This window comes from Prunus mume, linkage group LG8, assembly GCF_029339155.1.
Source record: "Prunus mume cultivar Tortuosa linkage group LG8, ASM2933915v1, whole genome shotgun sequence".
Classification (NCBI taxonomy): Eukaryota; Viridiplantae; Streptophyta; class Magnoliopsida; order Rosales; family Rosaceae; genus Prunus; species Prunus mume.
The window spans coordinates 11627837-11649503 of record NC_142705.1 but is presented as its reverse complement, the minus strand read 5'-3'; the positions used below and the strand labels follow the sequence as shown (position 1 = coordinate 11649503).

General features: G+C 35.2%; 2 protein-coding genes across 3 annotated transcripts; both read left to right on the top strand.

The window, feature by feature from the left end:
* The first annotated feature begins 818 nt into the window (after positions 1-818).
* LOC103339582 (SPX (SYG1/Pho81/XPR1) domain-containing protein / zinc finger (C3HC4-type RING finger) protein-like protein) lies at positions 819-4084 on the top strand. The gene is made up of 6 exons (XM_008242903.3): positions 819-1388; positions 2253-2497; positions 2594-2842; positions 2928-3065; positions 3543-3601; positions 3685-4084. Exons 1-6 carry the CDS (start codon positions 1181-1183, stop codon positions 3785-3787), a joined length of 1002 nt encoding a protein of 333 aa, XP_008241125.1. The 5' UTR covers positions 819-1180; the 3' UTR covers positions 3788-4084.
* A 747-nt stretch (positions 4085-4831) lies between these two features.
* LOC103339581 (D-lactate dehydrogenase [cytochrome], mitochondrial-like) lies at positions 4832-12808 on the top strand. Of its 2 annotated transcripts, XM_008242902.3 has the most exons (18): positions 4832-5305; positions 5387-5462; positions 5586-5686; positions 5886-5934; positions 6191-6283; positions 6730-6844; positions 7576-7636; positions 8266-8302; positions 8949-9010; positions 9115-9211; positions 9440-9514; positions 9589-9697; positions 10307-10416; positions 10904-10966; positions 11570-11649; positions 11789-11919; positions 12199-12242; positions 12472-12808. In XM_008242902.3, the coding sequence occupies exons 1-18, from the start codon at positions 5052-5054 to the stop codon at positions 12589-12591; spliced, it is 1677 nt and encodes a 558-aa protein (XP_008241124.1). In that variant the 5' UTR covers positions 4832-5051; the 3' UTR covers positions 12592-12808. The 2 variants fall into 2 exon arrangements, with proteins under 2 accessions (XP_008241124.1, XP_088898765.1); XM_089042639.1 differs by lacking the exon at positions 6191-6283 and having other exon boundaries at positions 4835-5305.
* The last annotated feature ends 8859 nt before the right edge of the window (positions 12809-21667 follow it).

Sequence of the window (21667 nt, the reverse complement as noted above, 5' to 3'; positions counted from 1 at the left end):
AAATAATTATTATTTAAATGAATAAAATTACATTTTATTTTCAAACAACCAAATCACGCGTTGAATTATATATAACAATTCATTTTAGTACTGTTAATAGTATTGCCTTAAACCCTAAATCCTAACCTGTTTGGTTCATGGGAAATGAGACTTGGATATAGGAAATCAATTGCTTTCCCATGTTTGGTAAGTCTAGGCATATGAAATCGTTTCTTAGCCCATGAGAAAGTAAGGGGGAAAGTGAAGCCATTCTCCCAACTTCGGTTTTGTTTTCCCTAATCATGGGAAAGTTTGGGAAAATGAGCCAATATTAAATAAATATTTTTCATGACAATTTTGTCCCCATTAACAATTTAGAATTACAATAAATCATTAAACACATTCTTTTTTTATTTGATTTAATATGGGTATAATTGAAAATTTATACAAACTTTGTTTTCCATTCCTACTCAAAACAAACATAGGAAAAGAAATAAAATGATATCTCTCGATTACTTTCCCAGTATTATCAAATGTGAGAAATGAATCTTCCATTTCCCATTCTTTAAGAAATAACATGAAAAATAATTTTCCTTCAAATTTATTTCATAAACCAAATGGGGCCTAAACCGTCACATGTATTTTAAGCAAGTAACTTTTCTAGTCAAGTAACAGCTAGAAAGCCTATAATTTTGTTGGTCAAATGGTCAAACTAGCAGCTGGACGCCAACAGGCTCCCTTTTCTACACGTATTTCACAACAGCCGTTTGTCTTACGGCCGTATTTAGTGTTGTGCTGGCGCTGACGTATATACCATATGTCCCTTTTGGTTTTTTTCTTCAAAACCCCCCGAAAAAAGCGCGGGGACTTCGCCGTTTAAAAACGATCTTCCACTTCCGTGTACTTCGTCTGGAAACAAGTGGCCACCACTCAGATTTCCTTTTTCTTAACACCCCTCCCGTTTGTTTCCCCAGAAAATCGAGAAGAAGAAAGGAAAACAACAGAAAAATGCAAAGAGTGTGTTGAGCATTGCAATTGCGAGCTCAGACACTCCGAGAACATTCTTCCATCTCCTCCTTTATTCTCTTCTCACTCAAAAAAGCTTCAATTTTTATTTATTTGTTTATTTTTCCGACTATTTCAGCCAATTTTAGGGTATAAGAAGCCGGACTAATTTAGGTTAATTTTCGACTGGGGAAATATGAAATTCGGAGATACTTATACGGAGTTTCTGCATAAGGAAGAAGTACGATTCTCGGAGAAGTGCTCGCATGTCGAGTATAAGCGGCTGAAGAAAGTCCTCAAGACTTGTCAGAGTTGTAAGACATTGCAAGAAGCTTCAACCGCTGATCAACAAGAAGGTGCTGCTGATCAAAATAAACAGTTGTGTCAATGTCAATCTTGCCCTGGTAAGAATTGATTTCCCATCTATTTTGTTTTTGCACTTTTTGTGTTTGTTTTTAGTTCTGTTTGAATGAAGCTTATTAACCCAATGTTGGTGATACAATATGATAATGTGAATGATTTTTTTAATTGTTTTTCTGTGGTTCAATTGGATTTGTGGGGTGTGCAATTTTCAATGAGCAATAGGATCACAGATACTATGTTACCTGGTAGGAAAACAACTATTTGAGTGTGTTTAACAACTGTTGGAAACCTGTGTTTGATTTTTGTCATCATCAAGGTTGCAGGGTTTAAAGACTGAGGTTGAGATTTACCCAATTGCTTAGTTCAGGTAGCTACATTCTGCTCAGAGTTTTTAAAGAAATCATAGGCTTAAACCATGCTGGTTTTGTGCTTTGGCCCCTTTTTGAACTTTTGTTTGACCATAGTTATGTTGTTGTACAAGTGTATGTGTGCGATCGCGCTTACAAGATTTGATTTTTTAAAGAATGTGCGATCTTGCCCTGATTATCCTTTCCTACTTCATTTTCTTATTCCTTAAAAGATGTTTCTATAGAATGAGTTTACGTGTATAGCATTTCTAATCAATGCTTCTCATAGTCCCACTTCAAAATAATGACCGTTACCATTTGGTGGTCATTTAAGTTTTCAAAATTCAAAATTTTGGATCCCTTTTATAGTGACAATTAATGTAAGCTTAGAAGTTTGAGGCCTATTTTGTAAGACTTATTTGTTATCGGTGTTCTTGTCTTAAAAAATAAGCATTCAAGAGTATATGTTCATTCAAAACATGGAAGGCCTATTAGTATTGTTGCTTACTAATGAGTAAAGCTCGTAGTGTTATCTAATCTCAATTTTCTATGTCGCAGCGTGTGATCAGGCATTCTTCACAGAGTTAATGAAGGAAGTTTCAGACATAGCTCTATGCTTCAGTTTGAGAGTCAGACATCTCCTCCATCTCCATGTTGCTACTGGAATGCAGAGATACTTACTGAGGTTGCGTCAATGTTTTATGAATGATCAGCAAGCCATGGTAGAAAAGGGGCGGATGCTGATAGAATATGTTACAATGAACGCAATTGCTATCAGAAAAATCCTTAAGAAATATGATAAAGTATGCACCAGACTGGTCAATATTTATTCTCTCTAACTTGGTTGATACTGCTCTGTATCTAACAATGACTTTCTTTGTTTTAATCTTCTACTACAGGTACATAGCTCTGAAAATGGCAAGATTTTCAAATCTAAGATGCGGGCTGAACATATCGAGCTTTTGCAATCACCTTGGCTTATAGAATTGGGTGCTTTTTCTTTGAATCTTCATGGATCAGATGGTGAAGGCCTCAATGAGCTTTCTGGTCACTTCTCTTGTGATCTTGATGCGACATCACCTATAATGACATTGATGCTTCCTGACTCCTTGAAGATGGAATATGATCTGACTTGTGCCGTATGCTTGGTAAGGTCTTACTTTCAGTTGCATTCTGAAGGATAAAAAGTTGGCATTTGTACATAGGTGTTCTGATGTGTATTTGATCTCACAGGAAACTGTTTTCAATCCATATGCTTTGAGCTGCGGCCACCTTTTCTGCAAGTCTTGTGCTTGCTCAGCTGCTTCTGTGTTTATCTTCCAAGGCCCTAAATCTGCAGCCCTGGATGCAAAGTGCCCAATATGCAGAGAGGTTGGTGATAATCCAAGCCCCCTTTTCTTTGTTAATATATATATACTTTTAAACTATACAAACATATTCATAACATTCTCCACAAGTATATCTTTAGTTAAAGGGTGCAAGGTTTAATAGCAGGATTTATAACGGAAATGCTAAAATTATTGAAGTTCTATCCAAATGTATCTTCCAACTTTGCATTTGAGTGAGAACTATGTCCTTCTATTTCTCATCTATCATTAGCAGAATCTAGCCCTTGGAAATATATGCACAATGAAACTATTTTAAACTACGATCTATCAGATAACGTTCTCTTGCTGTGCATCAGACATATGATTTTCTGACTTGATTTTGATGTTTGATCTTTCTTTAACTCGAGTTTTCTCATTTTGTAAGCTTCATTATCTCATTGATTAAAATAAAATAAATTTTTTTTTGAAGTTTCATATCTTGAACTGTTTGATCTTAAGTTCCTATTCTCATCTGATGCAGGCCGGAGTGTATGCTAAATCAGTGCACATGTTGGAACTAGATCTGCTCCTGAAAATAAGGTGAATAAACTGAAACCTCCATTGTTCTAAAGTTAATATGAGAAAGGTCAACAAATTTTGACTCCTACGAAAACCTTTCACAGGTGCAAAGACTACTGGAAAGAGAGGTATACTGCAGAACGTGCAGAGATTCTGAAGCAAAGTAAGGAGTTTTGGGATTTACAAGCCAAATATGCAGTGTATTGATCGATCAACGGGAGCTCCTATCTTACCCAATAAAGCTGTGGAAGCTGCAAAATGCATCGGTTTAGAAAGATCATCCTTCTTAGTTTATTCATTGACATGTTAGGAAAATTAGATCTTCTTAGCATACATGACTTGTCTTTCAAGTCTTTCAAGTCTTTCAAATAAAAATTGTTTGGCCCGTGAGCCTTAACTGAAGTGATATGTGAGCACAGACCTTCGAATTTGTGTAAGCAAAGAAAGAAAAGAGCACTACATTGTATGCTTTGAAGAGGAAATTAGATTTTAGATTTTGTCGAATGGTGGATATTTTCATTAGGTTACACTTACATTACATCGGCTTGGTTTCTGCTTAAATGGAGGAGACATTCCAGAACTTCTTTTTTCTTCTTTTGGGTAAAGTTTTACTATGTAATTTCAAAGAAAGCAAAATTTATATGCAACATGTAAACAGAAAGGTGGAAAAAAAAAAGGCATCAAAATCTCAATCACATATTACACAATGGATATTATTATTATTATTATTATTATTATGATCATTTAAAAGCAAAACATCCCAAGAATAAGAAACTAACATTGAACCGATGAGTGTGTTAATAAATATGCACTTTCTGATAAAATGGATATTATTGTTATTATCATAATTTATATGCACTTTCTGACTTCCATTACTGATGAGTGTGTTAATAAATACATTATTTACTTATAAACGAAGAAAAATATATATTTTAAAGAATTTTATGTGTTATAATATAAGTGAATATATTATACTTTAGAAGTAAAAATTATTAACCCTTTCTTTCACCTATATTTTAAGACCAAATTATATCATCATGTGTTGATACTCAAATATCATACAATAATTTCTCTCAATTTTAAGGAGACTGTTTGAAAAAGAAATAAAGTAAAATGTTAAAAGCTACCATGCTAAAATCCAAATGCTGCTGTTGTAATAAAATAATAGAGTAATTAGACATTCATTTGTCACAGTGATTGGATTCATTTGTCACTTTTATAATAAAATGTTACTGTTAGTGGCCCTCCCACCATGCTAAAATCCAAGTGTTTTGACATCTTCATTGAGCTCAGTGGTCAGGCAAAACGAAGTCCAGTTCGTGTGTTCTATCAAATTCATATAAAGTAATCACCAAGACCAAGCATTTGATCTTTTTTTTCCTTTTGGTCGAAACCAAGCATTTGATCAAGCACTCATACACCGTCCATTCTCTCTCTCTCTCTCTCTCTCTCTCTCTCTCTAACATCCACCATGGCAATGTCGTCGTGGTTCTCTCGCCTACGCTGTTCCTCAAAGTGCTTCTTCAACTCTTTGGCTCTACGAACCTCAGTGTCCCGCAAGCTTGTCAGAACTCAAACAACCACAAACTCTGAGAGCACAAAAAACCCATTTTCATTCTGGTCGAGCTCGCTGCTTCCAATCGCTCTCGCAGTCGCAGCTGGATCACTTGCCCTCCATCCCCAATCAGACCCATCACTCTGTGAAGCTTCCAGTGTCAATTCTCGGTAACTTTCTTTCATTTCAATCACATTTGTGTTATTTTGTTTAAATATTTATTTAAAGACTCTGTATTTTTGGTCCAATAGCGCCGAGTTTGTGGTTAAAGGCTCGCACAAGGAAGTCCCACGAGAGCTTATAGATGAATTGAAGGCTATTTGTCAAGTATTGCATTTACCCAATTTGGCAATTTGCTCAATTCATTGTTTTCTTTCTTCAGTTTGAAAACCCCTGCTGTTTTTTTTTAGATGGGTTTATGATAATATTGATAATGGTATCTGGTTGTAGGATAATATGACACTGGATTATGAGGAGAGGTATAACCATGGAAAACCACAGAACAGCTTTCACAAAGCAGTTAATATTCCTGACGTGGTTGTTTTCCCCAGGTGAGAGTCATGCTTCACCTCCACTTCAATGCCATAAAGATTTTCCTTTATGCTTCTTTTGTTTTCCCTTGGTGGTTCTGTCAACTTAAGAATGAAGACTCTTCAACATGTGATGATAGTTTTCACAGGAAAATATGCCGTCTAAATATTATTATGTATGTAATTCCAATCTTCACCACAGATGATTCATAATTTTCAGGTCTGAAGAGCAAGTTTCTAAGATAGTCAAGTCATGTGACAAGCATAAGGTCTGAAATTCTCCTTCCTTCATAAATTTTATGATTTTCAACCCTCTTTGTTTTCTTTTAATCCGTGTTACTTGTTGTGCTTTTGAATTTTTAAAATTTCACTTTTCTCTTGGGATTGTGAACCCAATAATGTAGTGAATATAATTCACACATGAACTTTGTGATTGAAAACAATACGTGAAGAATTTCACTGGTGTTGGACAATTAAATTTACCTTAAAAAGTACTAACTGCTTTTGCTTTTATATGTAAATCAGGTTCCCATTGTACCATATGGTGGAGCCACATCAATTGAGGGTCACACCTTGTCTCCCAATGGAGGTGTTTGCATAGACATGTCATTAATGAATGTATGTATATGCACCGAGTGTGATTTAGTATTAGAACTTTTATTTTTCACAATTAAAATATTCTTCACCTGCCAATTCTGGTCTACTGTCAGTCCTGATTTTTCGCAATAAGTAAGGCTCATAATAGTAACTGCCTTTTGTAACTTGAGATTCAGTATGCAACTAGCAAGATTGTAAAATGATTAACCTTTAAATCTCTCAACTTGTTGCTTCAGTGCGTGATCCTAATAAAGTTCCAAGTTTTCTTCAGTTTTGAACCTATACAGATCTGGAATCAATACTGTCTGTGTAACATGCTTCACCTATTTCCTTCTAATATTTTGATTAGCAGCGGAGTTTATAGAATGGCTTAAATGAAACTATGAATGTGTCTAATTCATATCCCTCTGCGGGCAATTTTCTTTTCTACTGTCATGCTTATATTCCTCAAAATTTTCAAATTTTAGCGTGTTAAAGCATTACATGTTGAGGACATGGATGTGGTTGTTGAGCCTGGGGTTGGATGGATGGAGCTTAATGAATACCTGGAGCCTTATGGTCTATTCTTTCCCCTGGATCCAGGTTAGTTAGTTTTTTCTTTTTGGGTAATGGTTATTGGTCATATCAAACACTGTAATCTATCCACTGGATGTATTAATTGTTTATCAAGTTTATTTGATACACTGTTTGAAGAATTTTTTTTTCTTTTCAAATGCATTCTAGTGGTGCATTATGTATAAAACATGGCATCAGAAGCTGTATGAATGCAATGCATGTGTTAAAGCATTATTTGGTTCTTAATGTGCAGGTATTTGGTGGTTGTTATCTCTATGATTTGGTTATATACACAGTTTAAATTTGCTTTAAATGAGCAACCTACTAATAAGTTGACCCTAGTACCTTCTCTTTCTAAGGTCAAGTTGGAACCAAGTCAAATAATTACAATATAGTGGTGTTTACTTGACATTTGAGCTAACCAAAAAACCTTACCTGGAACATTGTTTTGTTTCCATCATCAAGGTATGTGTTATCATCAGTTTCCTCATTCAAGTTTAATATGTATTTTCAATGAGCTTGAAAGCTTTTGTTTAAAAGTGCTACTTTTTGGTGTTTCCATATAACCATTTGAGTTATATGCATGAAATTTGAGGAGAAACTCCTTAAGTAACTAAGTACTATACTATGTTTGATGTTTTTTAAGGTAAAGATTATGTCTTGATGTATTTCATTCCTCCGTAAGGTGTCCTTTCTCTTTCTCTTAAGTAAATTGTGCTATTTCCATTTTCATGTATTTCACCATTGTTGACTAGCAGGGCCTGGTGCAACAATTGGAGGAATGTGTGCTACACGTTGCTCCGGATCCTTAGCTGTTAGGTAGTTATTCTGCTCTTTTAGCTTTTAATTTTGGGATCCACTCAATATCTTTTGACTCATCACATGTGAGATTGCTTTCTGTTTATTTACTGGTTAATTAAACTTAATTGAATAAATGCATTTTTCAGTGCTAATATACAAGGCCTTTGACTGAGCTTTAACCGTTTATATAAAGAAACTCTTTAAATTAGCACCTAATTAAGTGTCTTATGGAAGTTATTGGTTTAAGCATATATGATGCCGTCACCCTAGCTCTACCCGTTCTTCTTGATATGTGTCGTGTGATATCCTTTATCATTACTTAGGCATAAATACGTGTTTTACAAGAAACTCATAATAACATCAATGAGATCTGGTAAATTTTGAAGATGAATGGTAGATTTTGTCACATGTCTCCTCCAAACATTAGCTGCCCTGCTGTCCACTTTATTTAGGACCTCTTTTATGTTCCCTGGGCCTCTCTCTCTCCCCCTCTGACTTAATGTTCAAGCTACTGATTCCTGTGGTAGTTATATTTCTTTTCTTTAATCTTATGTTTGGGCGGATATGTTTGAGGTCTTAGCATGTAAATTTTGGCTTATTGGGTCTGGTTTACTTTTCATTTTAATGATTTGGTTTTTAGAATGTAGGTATGGAACCATGCGTGATAATGTCATCAGTCTCAAGGTATGTTACTTATTTTTACTAATGCTTTGAACACTTTTTATTTTTTATTTTTTATAGAAGAAACAGTTAAAAAAATTAAAAGGGTACAAGAAAGTGAACAAGGAGTCCGCCAACAAACAAAATACAACTGATTACAATAAAGAAACTAAGGAAAAGCTTCCTTCCAATCTAGTATAAAAAAGAGTGAAGAATCCCAAACGAAAATATAACAGAGGAGTTTTCCAATAGATATCTTCCAGTCTAGCAGAATAGAAGAGAGTGAAAGGTCCTTGAACTCTGATGAAGCAGAAGCCCAAAGTGAAGACAAAAATCTCATCCTCTCCAAAAGCTCTTCTACCCTACCCCGTACTACTGTGAAAAATCCTTCTATTCATCTCCATCTATACTACCCACAAAAGAACCATCCTGCAGCAACCCAACCACACTTTAGCCTTCTTTCCTTTACGAAGAGCAGCAATATTTTCACAAAGCAGTGAATAACACCCTTCTGGAATCACCCAGCCTCCTTGAATAATAAATACCACAACATTAACAATGAACAAACAGATGATCGGCATTCTCTCCTTTCATTAAAGCTACTGGACAATGAACAAACGGCTTGGATCACATGTGTTATTCTGTATTTCTTATGTTGTTTATCTTCCAGGTAGTTCTTGCAAATGGAGATGTTGTTAAGACTGCATCTCGTGCTCGAAAGAGTGCTGCAGGGTTCGTTTTATTTTTTATTTTTATAAAAAAATACGTTGTTTATCTGCTAGGAGATTCTTGAAACTCAGTCATGTTGTGAGCTTTATAAAATTTGCATGTCATAGGTATGATTTGACCCGCCTGGTCATTGGAAGTGAAGGAACTCTTGGGGTAATAACAGAAGTCACTTTACGGCTTCAAAAAATTCCGCAATATTCAGTGGTATGCTGATAGGTCTTCTATTATATCTAAAAACTTCATTTATCTTAAAAATTGCGACCTCTCTTTGGACCTCTCCTATGATATTCGTTAATATTATGATTTCTTTCTTCCACGAGAAATTTTCGTCTCAGTTGATTAATTCTTGCAGTTACATTATCCTCACTTACAATTATGTCTGAAGGTACTTTTATATAGCATTCCATTATTAATTGTGACAGAAATTTGCAGGTTGCTATGTGTAATTTTCCTACAGTTAAGGATGCTGCAGATGTTGCTATTGCTACTATGCTGTCTGGAATACAGGTAGAGCTTTAGCTGCTTACATATATGCATTCACATTTTAAATTCTTCATAGATTTCCTCTTCATAATCATTAGGTGTCAAGGGTTGAACTACTGGATGAGGTTCAAGTGAGGGCCATCAACATTGCTAATGGGAAGAATTTGCCTGAAACTCCGACTTTAATGTTCGAATTTATAGGCACAGGTGAAATAGGGTCTCTTCTTTTTCAGTCTTGGCTGTCATGTATTGTTTTTATTTATTTTTGGCTAAATATATTTCTAAAAGGAGAACATTTCTACAATTGAGCTAACTGCACCTGGTATCAAAAAACTAATTCGTATCTACAAATGATTTGACACACAGTGATTTGACACACAGTGAACATTAAGGAGGAATCCGGCAGTTCATGCTCTAGTTTGTATAGGCATTGGAAAAAGCAGTTGATTATGTTAGTAGGTAAAGGTCTGTTATTGCCTCTTGGATCAACTGGTGATTCTTTAATTGGCCCAGGCTGTACCAGTTTCCTCGGGAAAAAATATGGGGAAGGAAAATGAAAAAAGAGCGAAACAAGAGAGAATACGAGTGCAAGTGGATGCCAAATATCTACGATCAATTGCACTAGAAGAGCTAGATTAGCATGCTCAGAAAGGAACCAAGAAATAGTATTTTCATTGTGACCACAGGCTTTATTTTGTTGAACCCCTGCCCCTCTTCCCATCAAGTCAACATTGACATTTCATTTTACAAAAAAAGTTATTAAGATGCCTTCTCTACTTCTAGTGATTCACGATTTCTTTTCTTTCTGTTTTTCAGAGGCATATTCCCGTGAACAAACCCTTATAGTTCAGAAGATTGCTTCCGAACACAATGGGTCAGACTTTGTTTTTGCAGAAGATCCTGAAACTAAAAGGGAACTCTGGAAGGTTTTGAATATTTGATTGGTGTACAACAAATAAATGGAATTATTTTCTTGTGTCCGCTGTGGGTTTGTGGTTGTTAAATCTCTCTTTGTATGTGTGCTCCTTATTTATGGGACTTACAATTTCTTTTGTTTCAGCTATACTCAACGAAAAAAATCACACTTTTGATTTTATTTATTACTTTATCACTTATTGGCTTTCAAAATTGGGGCAAGTGCAAATAAAAAATCAATTAATTTGTCATATGCCGCGCTTTGGCTTGTAGATTCTTGTCCTCACTTTTTGATATTTTCACTGAATAAAATATATGGCTGCATATTCATTTCTATTGATAGAATTATGTTCCAGGGTGCACCTATTGTCCAAACTTACAGGTTAATTGCAGCCCGTTTTCAAATTGTTTTGATATTATACTTCAAATTGTTTGGATCTATCAATCCGACTAGTCCTTGTTGTCATACTCTATATTTAAATCTTTTCTTACATGCAGATGAGGAAGGAGGCACTCTGGGCATGTTTCGCAATGGAGCCTAATTTCGAGGCAATGATTACGGTCAGTTAATATCGGTATATTTGATTATAGTTCTGGACTTTTATGTGCATTTGTTTATCGCTGCGTATAAAGTTGCCAAACATTTTAAATGAGTTCCAAAATTGCTCTCAGAACATGCTTCTGAGAGCAATCAGTGAATCCTGCATGTGCTTATGGTTGACATGGCGTATATTCCTGTGCTTTCCCTTTTTCTTTTGTTCTATTAATTTAATTCTTTCCTTTGTACATGTTTTATATGCTGCCATCTCTTAAAGCATTTTTTCTTGTTGGCTCAGTAAGAGCATAGTAGAGAAGAAAAGAATGTATTGCGTGTGAAAGGGGAAGGATTTCTAAGAATCTCGCTTCATTTTCTTTTCTTACCTTTCTTTCATCCTTTCAGGTAACCTGGTGGATCTTTTGAAAATTAACTTATAACTTATAAGTTTTTCATTTGAAGTTCCTAAAAAGTTTCAACGGTTTCCTATGCTTCCTAATTCTCCTCAGTTGCATACATGGAATTATTAAATACAAAGAAATAGTTTATGGGTTGTTAAAATCACATTTTTGGTTTCCTTAGATTCTCAAAGGTGCTCTTTTTTATGTTTTATTTTTCACTATGTGCAGGATGTATGTGTTCCTCTATCGTGCCTTGCAGAATTGATATCAAGGTCCAAACAAGAGCTGGATGCATCAGAACTGATTTGGTAATGTATAGTCAAATGACTGTATTCCCATATTATTCAGGAGAGAAGTTATGATTAAATATATTTTTGTTACCGATAGCCTGGACTATTAAATGGACTGACTGTTGTAGTGCCTTTTATTGTTTTTTCCTAACCACAGCACAGTTATTGCTCATGCTGGTGACGGGAATTTCCACACACTGATTCTTTTTGACCCTTACAATGAAGAACATCGACGAGAAGCACAGAGACTGAACCATATTATGGTCCATACTGCCTTGTCAATGGAAGGTACAAACTATTCTGGGGCCCACTTTAGAATTTTTCTATTCTCCGAGTCAATGAATTATCGAGGTGCTATGGAAATGGCTATTATTAAAATATCTTTTTTGGATTCTCTTTCTTGGTATCTATACATGTGAAGTTTGTTAATCTATTATATCTACATGTAGTCACCAATACATATCCCAAGTCAGTTAATTCTTTTACGTTTTCCACTGGCCAAATATTATTAAAACACAATGGTTGACTAGTTATGGTGCTAAAAGTTGGTATTTGACAACTGAGCAGGAACATGTACGGGTGAACATGGCGTTGGTACAGGAAAAATGAAGGTACTTAATTTATATGTGGACTTGCTAGCGATTTAATGTTAAATAGGTATGGTCATATGCTTTGAAACTGCCGTTTCTGGCTAATGTCCCGGGCATACATTGAAAGGGATAGTTGGTATAGAGCAAAAATTATAAATAAACTAGATGGTTGGGACCATTACAATAATGGACTTAGCTTGAAGACTGAGTATATTCTTTATTCTAATGCGATTCTCTTTTTCACTTTCAGTATCTGGAACAAGAATTGGGGATGGAGGCTTTGAAGACAATGAAAAGAATAAAAGCAGCATTAGATCCGAACAATACTATGAATCCAGGAAAGCTTATTCCTTCTCATGTTTGTTTTTAAGCGCTTACTCTCTTTACACACGGACATGCATGTGTGCACCCCTATACATAGAAGGGGTTGAGGTGAAAACCTGTCTGCTAGCTATTGATTAAATATTTTCGTTTGTAACTGGATCGTATTAAGCTTCCTTTGAGTTGAACATTATACATTTCTGTTAGAATCTTGTGACTGGAGTCTATTTCAAAGAGAAATGTGAACCAAATTAGTTTGAGTTAAATTTATGCGCTAAACAGGCCTCTCCTCCTCTTTATGCCGGTAGAAATGAAAAAAATTAATGTACATTTTGTTTAGTCCAAACCTTTTCCTTAGTTCTTTAAATTTTATTCTTCTATTCTCATAAGCATTTTAAGAGCTTTGTCAACTTCTGTTCCTTGTTCCGATTTCCTCCTCTCTCTAATGTCTTGCCATTAGATTACTTACCCCATTCATGGGAAAGCAAATAATTTCCCATTCCTAAATCCATTTTCCTGTGAACCGAACGCTACCTAAGGGTCCAAACTTAAGACTTCCCTTTTAGATTAGAAGAAGTAGACGGTGATTGAAGTTGAAAAAAAGGAAGAAAAATATTGTAATTCATATGATTATGTGAAAGAATGGTCAATTGGCTCTTGTTGGCCAATGGGGTGGATGTTGTATGGCTCGAGGCTTTTACTGGATAGACTTTAGGGTAGGCCGTGAATTTCTATGGCTCAATGCATTTGCCGGGAGACTTGGATGGAAGTCAATGATCAAATTGGAAACTGACAAAACAAGAATGTGACAAAATAGAACACTGATAAGATTCGCGTTGAGTTTTTATTTTTTATTTGGTAAAAGGAGTCCTTTATAGAAGAACAAAACTGTGAAGGGCTACAAACCAAAAATACCAACCAGAGAGGTCAGTCCCAAAACAGTAAACAAAATAAACAAAAAAAAAAAAATGAAAGAGAACTTAGAAAAGTGTCTAGTTCGGTGGGCAAGGTAATCCATCCCGTGGAAGTATGTAGACCAGGGCAGTTGGATGTCGAATGACCAAGCCTCAGCACACAACCCCCTTCGTGCTTGCAAAGCCACCCAGTCAGCTGCATGGTTTGCGTCTCTAGTAGTGCATGCCCACCGGAGAGAAGAGAATGAAGCTTTTAGCATTCTAATGTCATAGAGAATAGGGTAAAGAGGCCAGTTTGAGACAGAAATATCTTCTTGGACAGCAGCAAAACAAACCTTGAAATCAGTTTCCACAATAACATTGGTGAAACCTCGTACATATGCCATCTCCAATCCACTCCGGATCACATGACATTCAGCCTGCACAGCTGATAATGATTGGAAACAATGTGTAATGCCATCAAGCAAAATACCAGTATGATCCCTTATCACAACCCCCTCAGAGGCTGCATTCGTAACTTGATCCCAAGCAGCTCATAGTTCATTTTGACAGTCCCCACTGGAGATTGACCCACTGATGACTGATCACAGGTGTATTATTGAAATGGTTTCTATTTTCTTTCGAGCTCACAAGTGAGAGAAATTCCACAATACTTCTATCCGCCAAGGAGGCCGTGAGTTCTGGCGATGGTGGGCAGGAATTTGAATTGTCATACACCATTTTACAACGAGTTTTCCAAATAGCCCAGCTAGTAAAGGCAAAGTGAGTCATAATCCATCCTTTCTCCTCCAAATTAAAGGTCTCACACAACCAAAGATCAAGAATCTAGCTATCCAACGAAGTGAAAGCTTGAGGCAGAGGTCTGTAAGCAATACAACTAGCAAACCACGCTCTGGCAGCCCAAGGACAAAGGAAGAGTGTATGCTCAATGGATTCAGGTTGTTCCTTGCAAAAAAGGGCAAATGGGAGACTGGCAAAGCTTACGTTTGAAAAGGATCTCAAAAGTGGGAAGGAAACCATTGACAGCACGCCATAGGAAAAATTTGATTTTAGGGAGTGTTCAGCAATTCCAAAACCGAAACCAGACATTAGAATCAATCACATGAGAAGAGCTTGCCTTCATCACAACCTGATTCTTTTTATGCTCCATGAGATAGTAATATCCAAATTTAAGTATCTCCCATTCATAGTATGTGGCCAAATAAGTCCGTCAGGGAGATCCAAATTGCTGATGGGAATTGCCATGATTGCTTGGGCATCCTGCGAAGAAATAAACGCTCTGATTTGGAGCATGTAGGGGCACAGGACAAGAGGCCCTAAGATACCCAGGGTCATGTTGAGGTAGCCAAGTATCAGACCATATATTATTGGTATTGCCATTCATGACTTGCCATCTTGCTCCTTTGATAAGAATCTCACGCCTTACCAAAAGGCTATTTCAAGCGCAAGAAGCCCTGCCACTTTTTCCAGCCTCCAAGAAACCACAATGGGGATAATAAAGACTTTTAAGAACACTAATCCAAAGTGCAGTGGGGTTCGCAAGAATTCGCCAACATTGCTTAGCTAAGAGTGCTTTATTAAAATCATCCAAGTTTCGGAATCCCAAGCAGCCACAAGACTTTGGTTGCCCAAAGTTAGTCCAATTTCTCCAGTGAATTTTATCCCCAGAGTCGGAGGAGCCCCACTAGAAATTAGCCATGATCATGCCAATCTCATAACATAGAGTAGAAGGTAGTTTAAACCATGTCATTGGGTAGGCAAATATTGCCGAGGCTATAGCCTTAATCAGAATTTCTTTCCCTGTATACATCAAAGCTTTACAGTTTGAGCCATGAATCACTTTAGTTATCCTCTCTTTAATATAACTCAGGGCTTCCTTCTTAGATCTTCCAGAAACAGTAGGTAATCCTAAATATTTCCCAAGATTAACAGCAGGTTGGATATTTAAAACATCACAAATCTCAATTCGCAACTCAGAAGGAACATTTGGGCTAAAGAAGATGTTCGATTTATCCAAGTTAGTTAACTGACCAGAAGCAATGCAATACCACTTTAGCAGAATATCCAGTCTGCGACAATTAGCAGTGGGAGCTTTGAGAAAGAAAAGAGTGTCATCTGCAAAAAATAAATGAGAGATGAGAGGTCCTTCCCTACCAATTCTGATACCATTCAGACTTCCATTTGAGCAACTCTTAAAAATAAGATGAGAAAGGGCTTCATTAACCAAGAGGAAAAGACAGGGAAACGGGGTCCTCTTGGCGTACACCTCTGGTAGGTTTAAAATATCTTCCAGCTTTACCGTTGAGAACAACAGAGAAAGTCACCAATAAGTATTATGATGGAAACAATACAACAAAATGCAGGACCACTCTCCTGCGAATTTGGGGTACGGAGCTCGACGTTTAACAACCTCGCAACAATCAGTATCACGCCAGCTTCCATCAACTTGGATTGTGGGGGGCGCTCTCAGCTCTAAGCTGGATTTTGGATCTTTTGCCTAGGGTTATTTGAAGCATGCACACACAGTATTCATATTGTGCGCCTTAGTGCCTACGTAAAGGAGTTGACAGTGACACCCCAGGACAAGGGCGGAACCAAAAAATTGCCCCCCATATACGTGTCTGGCTTCTATCGTGGAGAGATGTTGTAGGATGGGCTAATTATTGTTGATTGAGGTGATTAAGGTATCATAATCATTATAGGGTTTTTATTTTATTTTTTATTTATCATGAACAGTCCCTGTACAGTTGTAAACACATCATTTTTGGTCTCTATCCTACAAATTCTTTTATTTACATTTGGTACTTGGAGGACAATACTTACCACTCTAATTAAAGCATTATTTTGATGAGACCAATTTCCCGTCGTTAGGGGGAGAAAATATTGTTTTTGAAAAACAACGTGAATTGTTATGTAATGCATTCATTATTGTTTCATCAAAATTTTGTGCCACTTAATATAAAAATAAGGTAGAAAAGAAACTAGATGTATTTAAAGACACAGCTGAAGTGACAAATCGCATCAAAATGTTGATGTCTTAATTAGGCAATCTAAAGTGGTGGCAAATGATTTATCTAGTTGTGTGCCTAAGTAGTCCACAATTGGCTTCGTTGAAGTTGAGCCTATATTAAAAGGTCCATGCAGCCCAAATAATATAATACTAAATGAAATATCCATACTTCCTACATATTTAATCTCGGAAGAGATACAGTCTTATAAGAAAACATAAGTCCATTAAAAAATAATGAAAGCCCTTGAAGAGGCATGGGTACCCAACAACTATGAAAATGTCTATATCTTATGCATACATAAAAGAGAAATGTGGGTTTATAAATTGATGATCATCAATGATACTGTTTATATATAGTACGTACTAAAGTTATCAAGGGCTATGATGATATTGATCTGCGTTTTATTATGATTGTCTACAATGTAAAGAAAGATTGGCCAAACTGGAAGAGGCAGTCTAGTAAAATTGAATATTTTTGGAAAACGTGGAAGACACGGACCTAGAGTTCAAACACCAAAAGATATGAAATCATTTATGTTACAAATTTGTGTTTGTGATGCAGTGAAATAAAATCACCGGATATGGCACAATGTATATCCATGTAAAGACATAGAATTTTGATCATATTCTCCTGTTAGATTATATAATTACAGCCATGAACCTGTTTATAAAGCATGTTTATTGCATATTTATAGAGATTGACATCTATATGAAGATATAAAGATTATGAAGTTAAGCATGTCGCTAGAAGTGATCTTTTGAAGAATACATAAGAATAAATTCGGAGATATGTAAAATGTCATATATAAATTATTGAAAGAAACTCTCTAAGAAGTTAAGGAGCCTGAAACTCAATGTCTATACTCAGTTTTCATTTCATGAAAATGATCAAATTGCCTCAAGTGAGTATATTGATTGAGTTATGAATTCGAATTCAAGTTCAATATCGTTGCAGCGTATTCAAATTTTTAAAGAAGTTATCAGAATATTTGGGTATCTTGAAGAGCCTATGATATGCTAGCATAGTAAACAAAAATTTATATGAATAGCTTATTACATCATGCAATTTTATACTCTTGTCCTCGTAATGGCAACGTATGAGTTTGCTTGTATTATGATTTTGATGATGTTATAGAATATGATGTTATTTTAAGAATTGTTAATGTGAAATGATTTTTGAAAATAGTTTACATATTTTTAGTATTACTCTAACCTGAACATGGATTCAAAGGAATGACACACATACATCCTCCAATGATAATATTGAAGAAATTTTTATACAAAGCATTACTAAAGCTTGCTCTGCAGGAGGAAAATGAGATATCAATATCATTTGTGTTGTATCTTCAAATAATTCAAGTTTGTCATCATCAAGGGGAGGATTCAACAATTTTCTGCGTATAGGACATATGCGCATTATACTCTTTTCCGTTCGACTAGGTTTTTGTCTTACCGGGTTCTTCCTATCAAGGTTTTAACGAGGCAGTATAAGCACATTCAACACCATATCAATGATTCAGAATAATGTTGCACTATTTTTCCCTTTGCTTAGGTTTTGTCCCGCTGGGTTTTCCAAGCAAGGTTTTTAATGAGGCAATTATGTCAATTGTATGATGGACACCCAAGGGGGAGTGTTGTAAATGCATGAATTGGTGGATGACCACCATACCTCTTAGCATTCACCCTTTCTAATTTTATGTAACCTATGCACTAAATATTATAGTTATGAGTTTGTAATTTATGAGTTGTTAATGTCTTCATATCATTGTAAGCCTATAAATAAGAGGACTTACCAGAATAAGAGTACAAGTTGGTTGACACAAATTCTATTGTCTTTATCTACTTTCCAATTCTCTCTACAATTTTCTCTTTGTTATATAACAATAAATAAAGATAATATCCCATATTTAAGATAATATCCCTATTTTTAGTATCAATTAATTTGCCAAATAAATGGGCTCAATTAATTGACCTAGAAGATTTTCTTCTTGTCCATGTGGCATCTTATGATTGGAAACCGGATTATTTATTCCCATATACCTTACATCAGCTTGGTTCCTGCTTAAATGCAGGAGACATTCCAGACCTTCTTTTTTCTTCTTTTGGGTAAAGTTTTACTATGTAATATATATATATATATAGCAAAAGGCAAAAAATGGTGAAACATTCAAAATACCAAAAAATGCTCTTGGTTAATTCAAAGATTAAGAATTGAAATTATTAATTAAATGAGAATAATATTGTAAATTTACATTTTTTTTCATATTAAAAATTTAAAAATATAAATAAAATCAGATAATAGGTCATACTTTTATGAAACATAATTATCCATGTTATCTTTTCTTAATTTAAAAAAAACCAATTGGAAGCAAAATTTATATGCAACCTGTAAACAAGAAGGTGGAAAAAAAAAGCATCAAAATCTCAATCACCTATTACAAAATTATTATTATTATTATCATCATCATTTAAAAGTAAAACATCTCAAGAATAAGAAACTAACATTGAACCGATGAGTGTCTTAATAAATATGCACTTTCTGACAAAATGGATATTATTATTATCATCATCATTTATATGCACTTTTTGACTTCCATTACTGATGAGTGTGCTAATAAATACATTATTTACTTATAAACGAAGAAAAATATATTCTTTTGGAAATTTTATGTGCTATAATATAAGTGAATATTTATTGATATGTTGTAAATGGATGAGTTGGTGGATGACCACCATACCTCTTAGTATTCCACAATTTGGATTTTATGTAACCTATGCACTAAGTATTTGTAATTAGTGCTTGTAACCTATAGGTATATGGTATTCAATCTCCTATATCTTGTAAACATATAAATAGGTGGCTCTACCAAAAATGAAAGTAGAATAAATATAGTGAAACTTTAGCTTTATCATATCACTTCTCTTTACATTTAATTTTATAACACATTATCAGCATGAATCCCCTTCAAAAATACCAACTGAGTTCTCCGATCAATAAAACTTCTCTGCTTCATTACCTTTCTTTCGCAAGCTCCAGCTACCAACTTCTCCACTGTAGTAGAGGATAGTCCTCTCTAAAACATAACTACAGACATACAAACCAACCAACTAGAGAAGAAAATTGAAGATTATACCAAGAGACACAAAGCCAAAACAAGAACCGACTTACCAGGACTATCATCTTCCCCAAAAGAAACCAATTGAGGTGTTGAATTTATGAGCATTTAGAGTGGGATATGAACACCCACCGAAACAAAGGGATAAGTCCTATGCCTTTCACTTTCTCTTCTCTAATTTATTATTGCTATAATATATACAAAATTCAATACTCATGCTAAGAGCATCTTTAGGAGAGTGTCCAAATTTTAGCTTATTATAGCAAACCACTTAAAAGGTATTTCCTCCGGCAATGCTCTCTATTTTGGCTAATCTAAAATATTTTATTATTATTTCCTCTTTCTCTTTCTCTTGCAAATCCAATATATTTATAATAAAAAAAAGTAGAAACCCAGCCCCACCAACCTCCTAAATGTCTCTATCTCTCTCTCCCTTTTTCTCTCTCCTTCTAGCCAAATTCTCTCTCTTCCTTACTAGATGTAGAGAGCCAAAAGTTGGTTCTCCAAAATAGAGAGCCAAGTAGGGAGTTTACTAGAGGAGGATTTTCTTTCTTTTTAGCCAAAGTAACTAGGAATGAGAGGATAAAGAGTGTTGGAGATGCTCTCCCAAAAGTGTAGGTGTGCTGGAACTTGGACGGGCGTGGCAAGTGAAAAGTTGTTGAATTGGGAGAGCATGCGTCTTCCGCTTTCTCTCCTTATCTAGTTACATATATATATATATATATATATTAGTATAATAACATATATTATTATATGATTAGTTGTTTTTGGTAATATACCTATGGTATAATATATAGAGAGCTTCACTAATATACCCAAAATAGGACATGAAATTTTTTAAAAAAAAAACCCACACAGAATACACTTTAGAAACACACCCAAAATCCATTTATTATATAACAAATTAGTGTTAAAGTTCCTATAAATTACAAGTCTGCCACTATAAAGCCCAACAGCTAAAAAAACTCAAAAAACACCCAAAACAACCCATCCTCAAATTTATAAACAAGCCTAAACATTGAAAATACTCAGAAAACACGTTATAACTTCCAAAAAAAAAGTAGGTAAACTGCTAAAAAAGTAAACCGTAACTTAACTTCCAAAGAGGCACGCCTTCATTAAATCATCTCTGCAAAATGTCTCTTCACTCAGCGTCTTCATCAAATCATCTTCATCGTTTGTCCAAACCGAGACTCCATAACCACTACCAAGCTTGATCTCATTTCAAAAACAAACACCAGACACTGACCTCCACCTTCAAAACCAAGACAAAATTTCAGAGAACAATTTCAACAAGAAAACACTTCAAATGTAAGACATTTACAAACCAAACCTTACTGTAATATTGATTGTTTGATCCAGTCTAGGGTAATAACAGTATTTTAGATTCGAATGAAAGACAAAATCTTGAAACTATATTGGATTTCACTATTGGACTGACTGCATAGGGCCATTATTCTAGTCACTAATTTAGTCGCTAGTTTACTTTCATGTTGATTAATGACTATAAAGTTTCAGTATAGGGTAATAACACTGCTAATTCCCTATGAAATTCTATTTGTAGTGCATGTCTACCATTGTCAAAGTTCCAGTATAGGATAATAATACCACTTGTTTCCTATGAAATCCCCTTTGTAATGCTTGTCAGCATTGCCACCTTGTAAAGTTCCAGAGTTCTCCGATAGGAGTAATAACACTGCTAATTCCCTATGAAATTAGTGCATGTAGCACTTCAAAGTTCCAGTATAGGGTATTAACACGGATACTTTACTATCATGTTCCTATTTCTAATGCAGGTATACCAATTAAAAGATGAAGAAAGAAAAAGCTAGAAGAAACTCCAAACCAAAAGGCTAACAGTCATCATCCAAAATAAAAACAAAGAAGAAGCCAAGCAGATGGGAGGACCCAAATTATGTGCAGATCAAGAGCACCATGCTCTCTTTTGCAACAACAATTGACAACATCAGACAGAGACTTGAACATTGGCACGATGTCTTAACATTGTTATCAAAGACACCTTTTTGGGCATTAATAGAAGCATATATCCAGAGAAGGTTAACAAAGGTAGAGTGCATGAAGTCT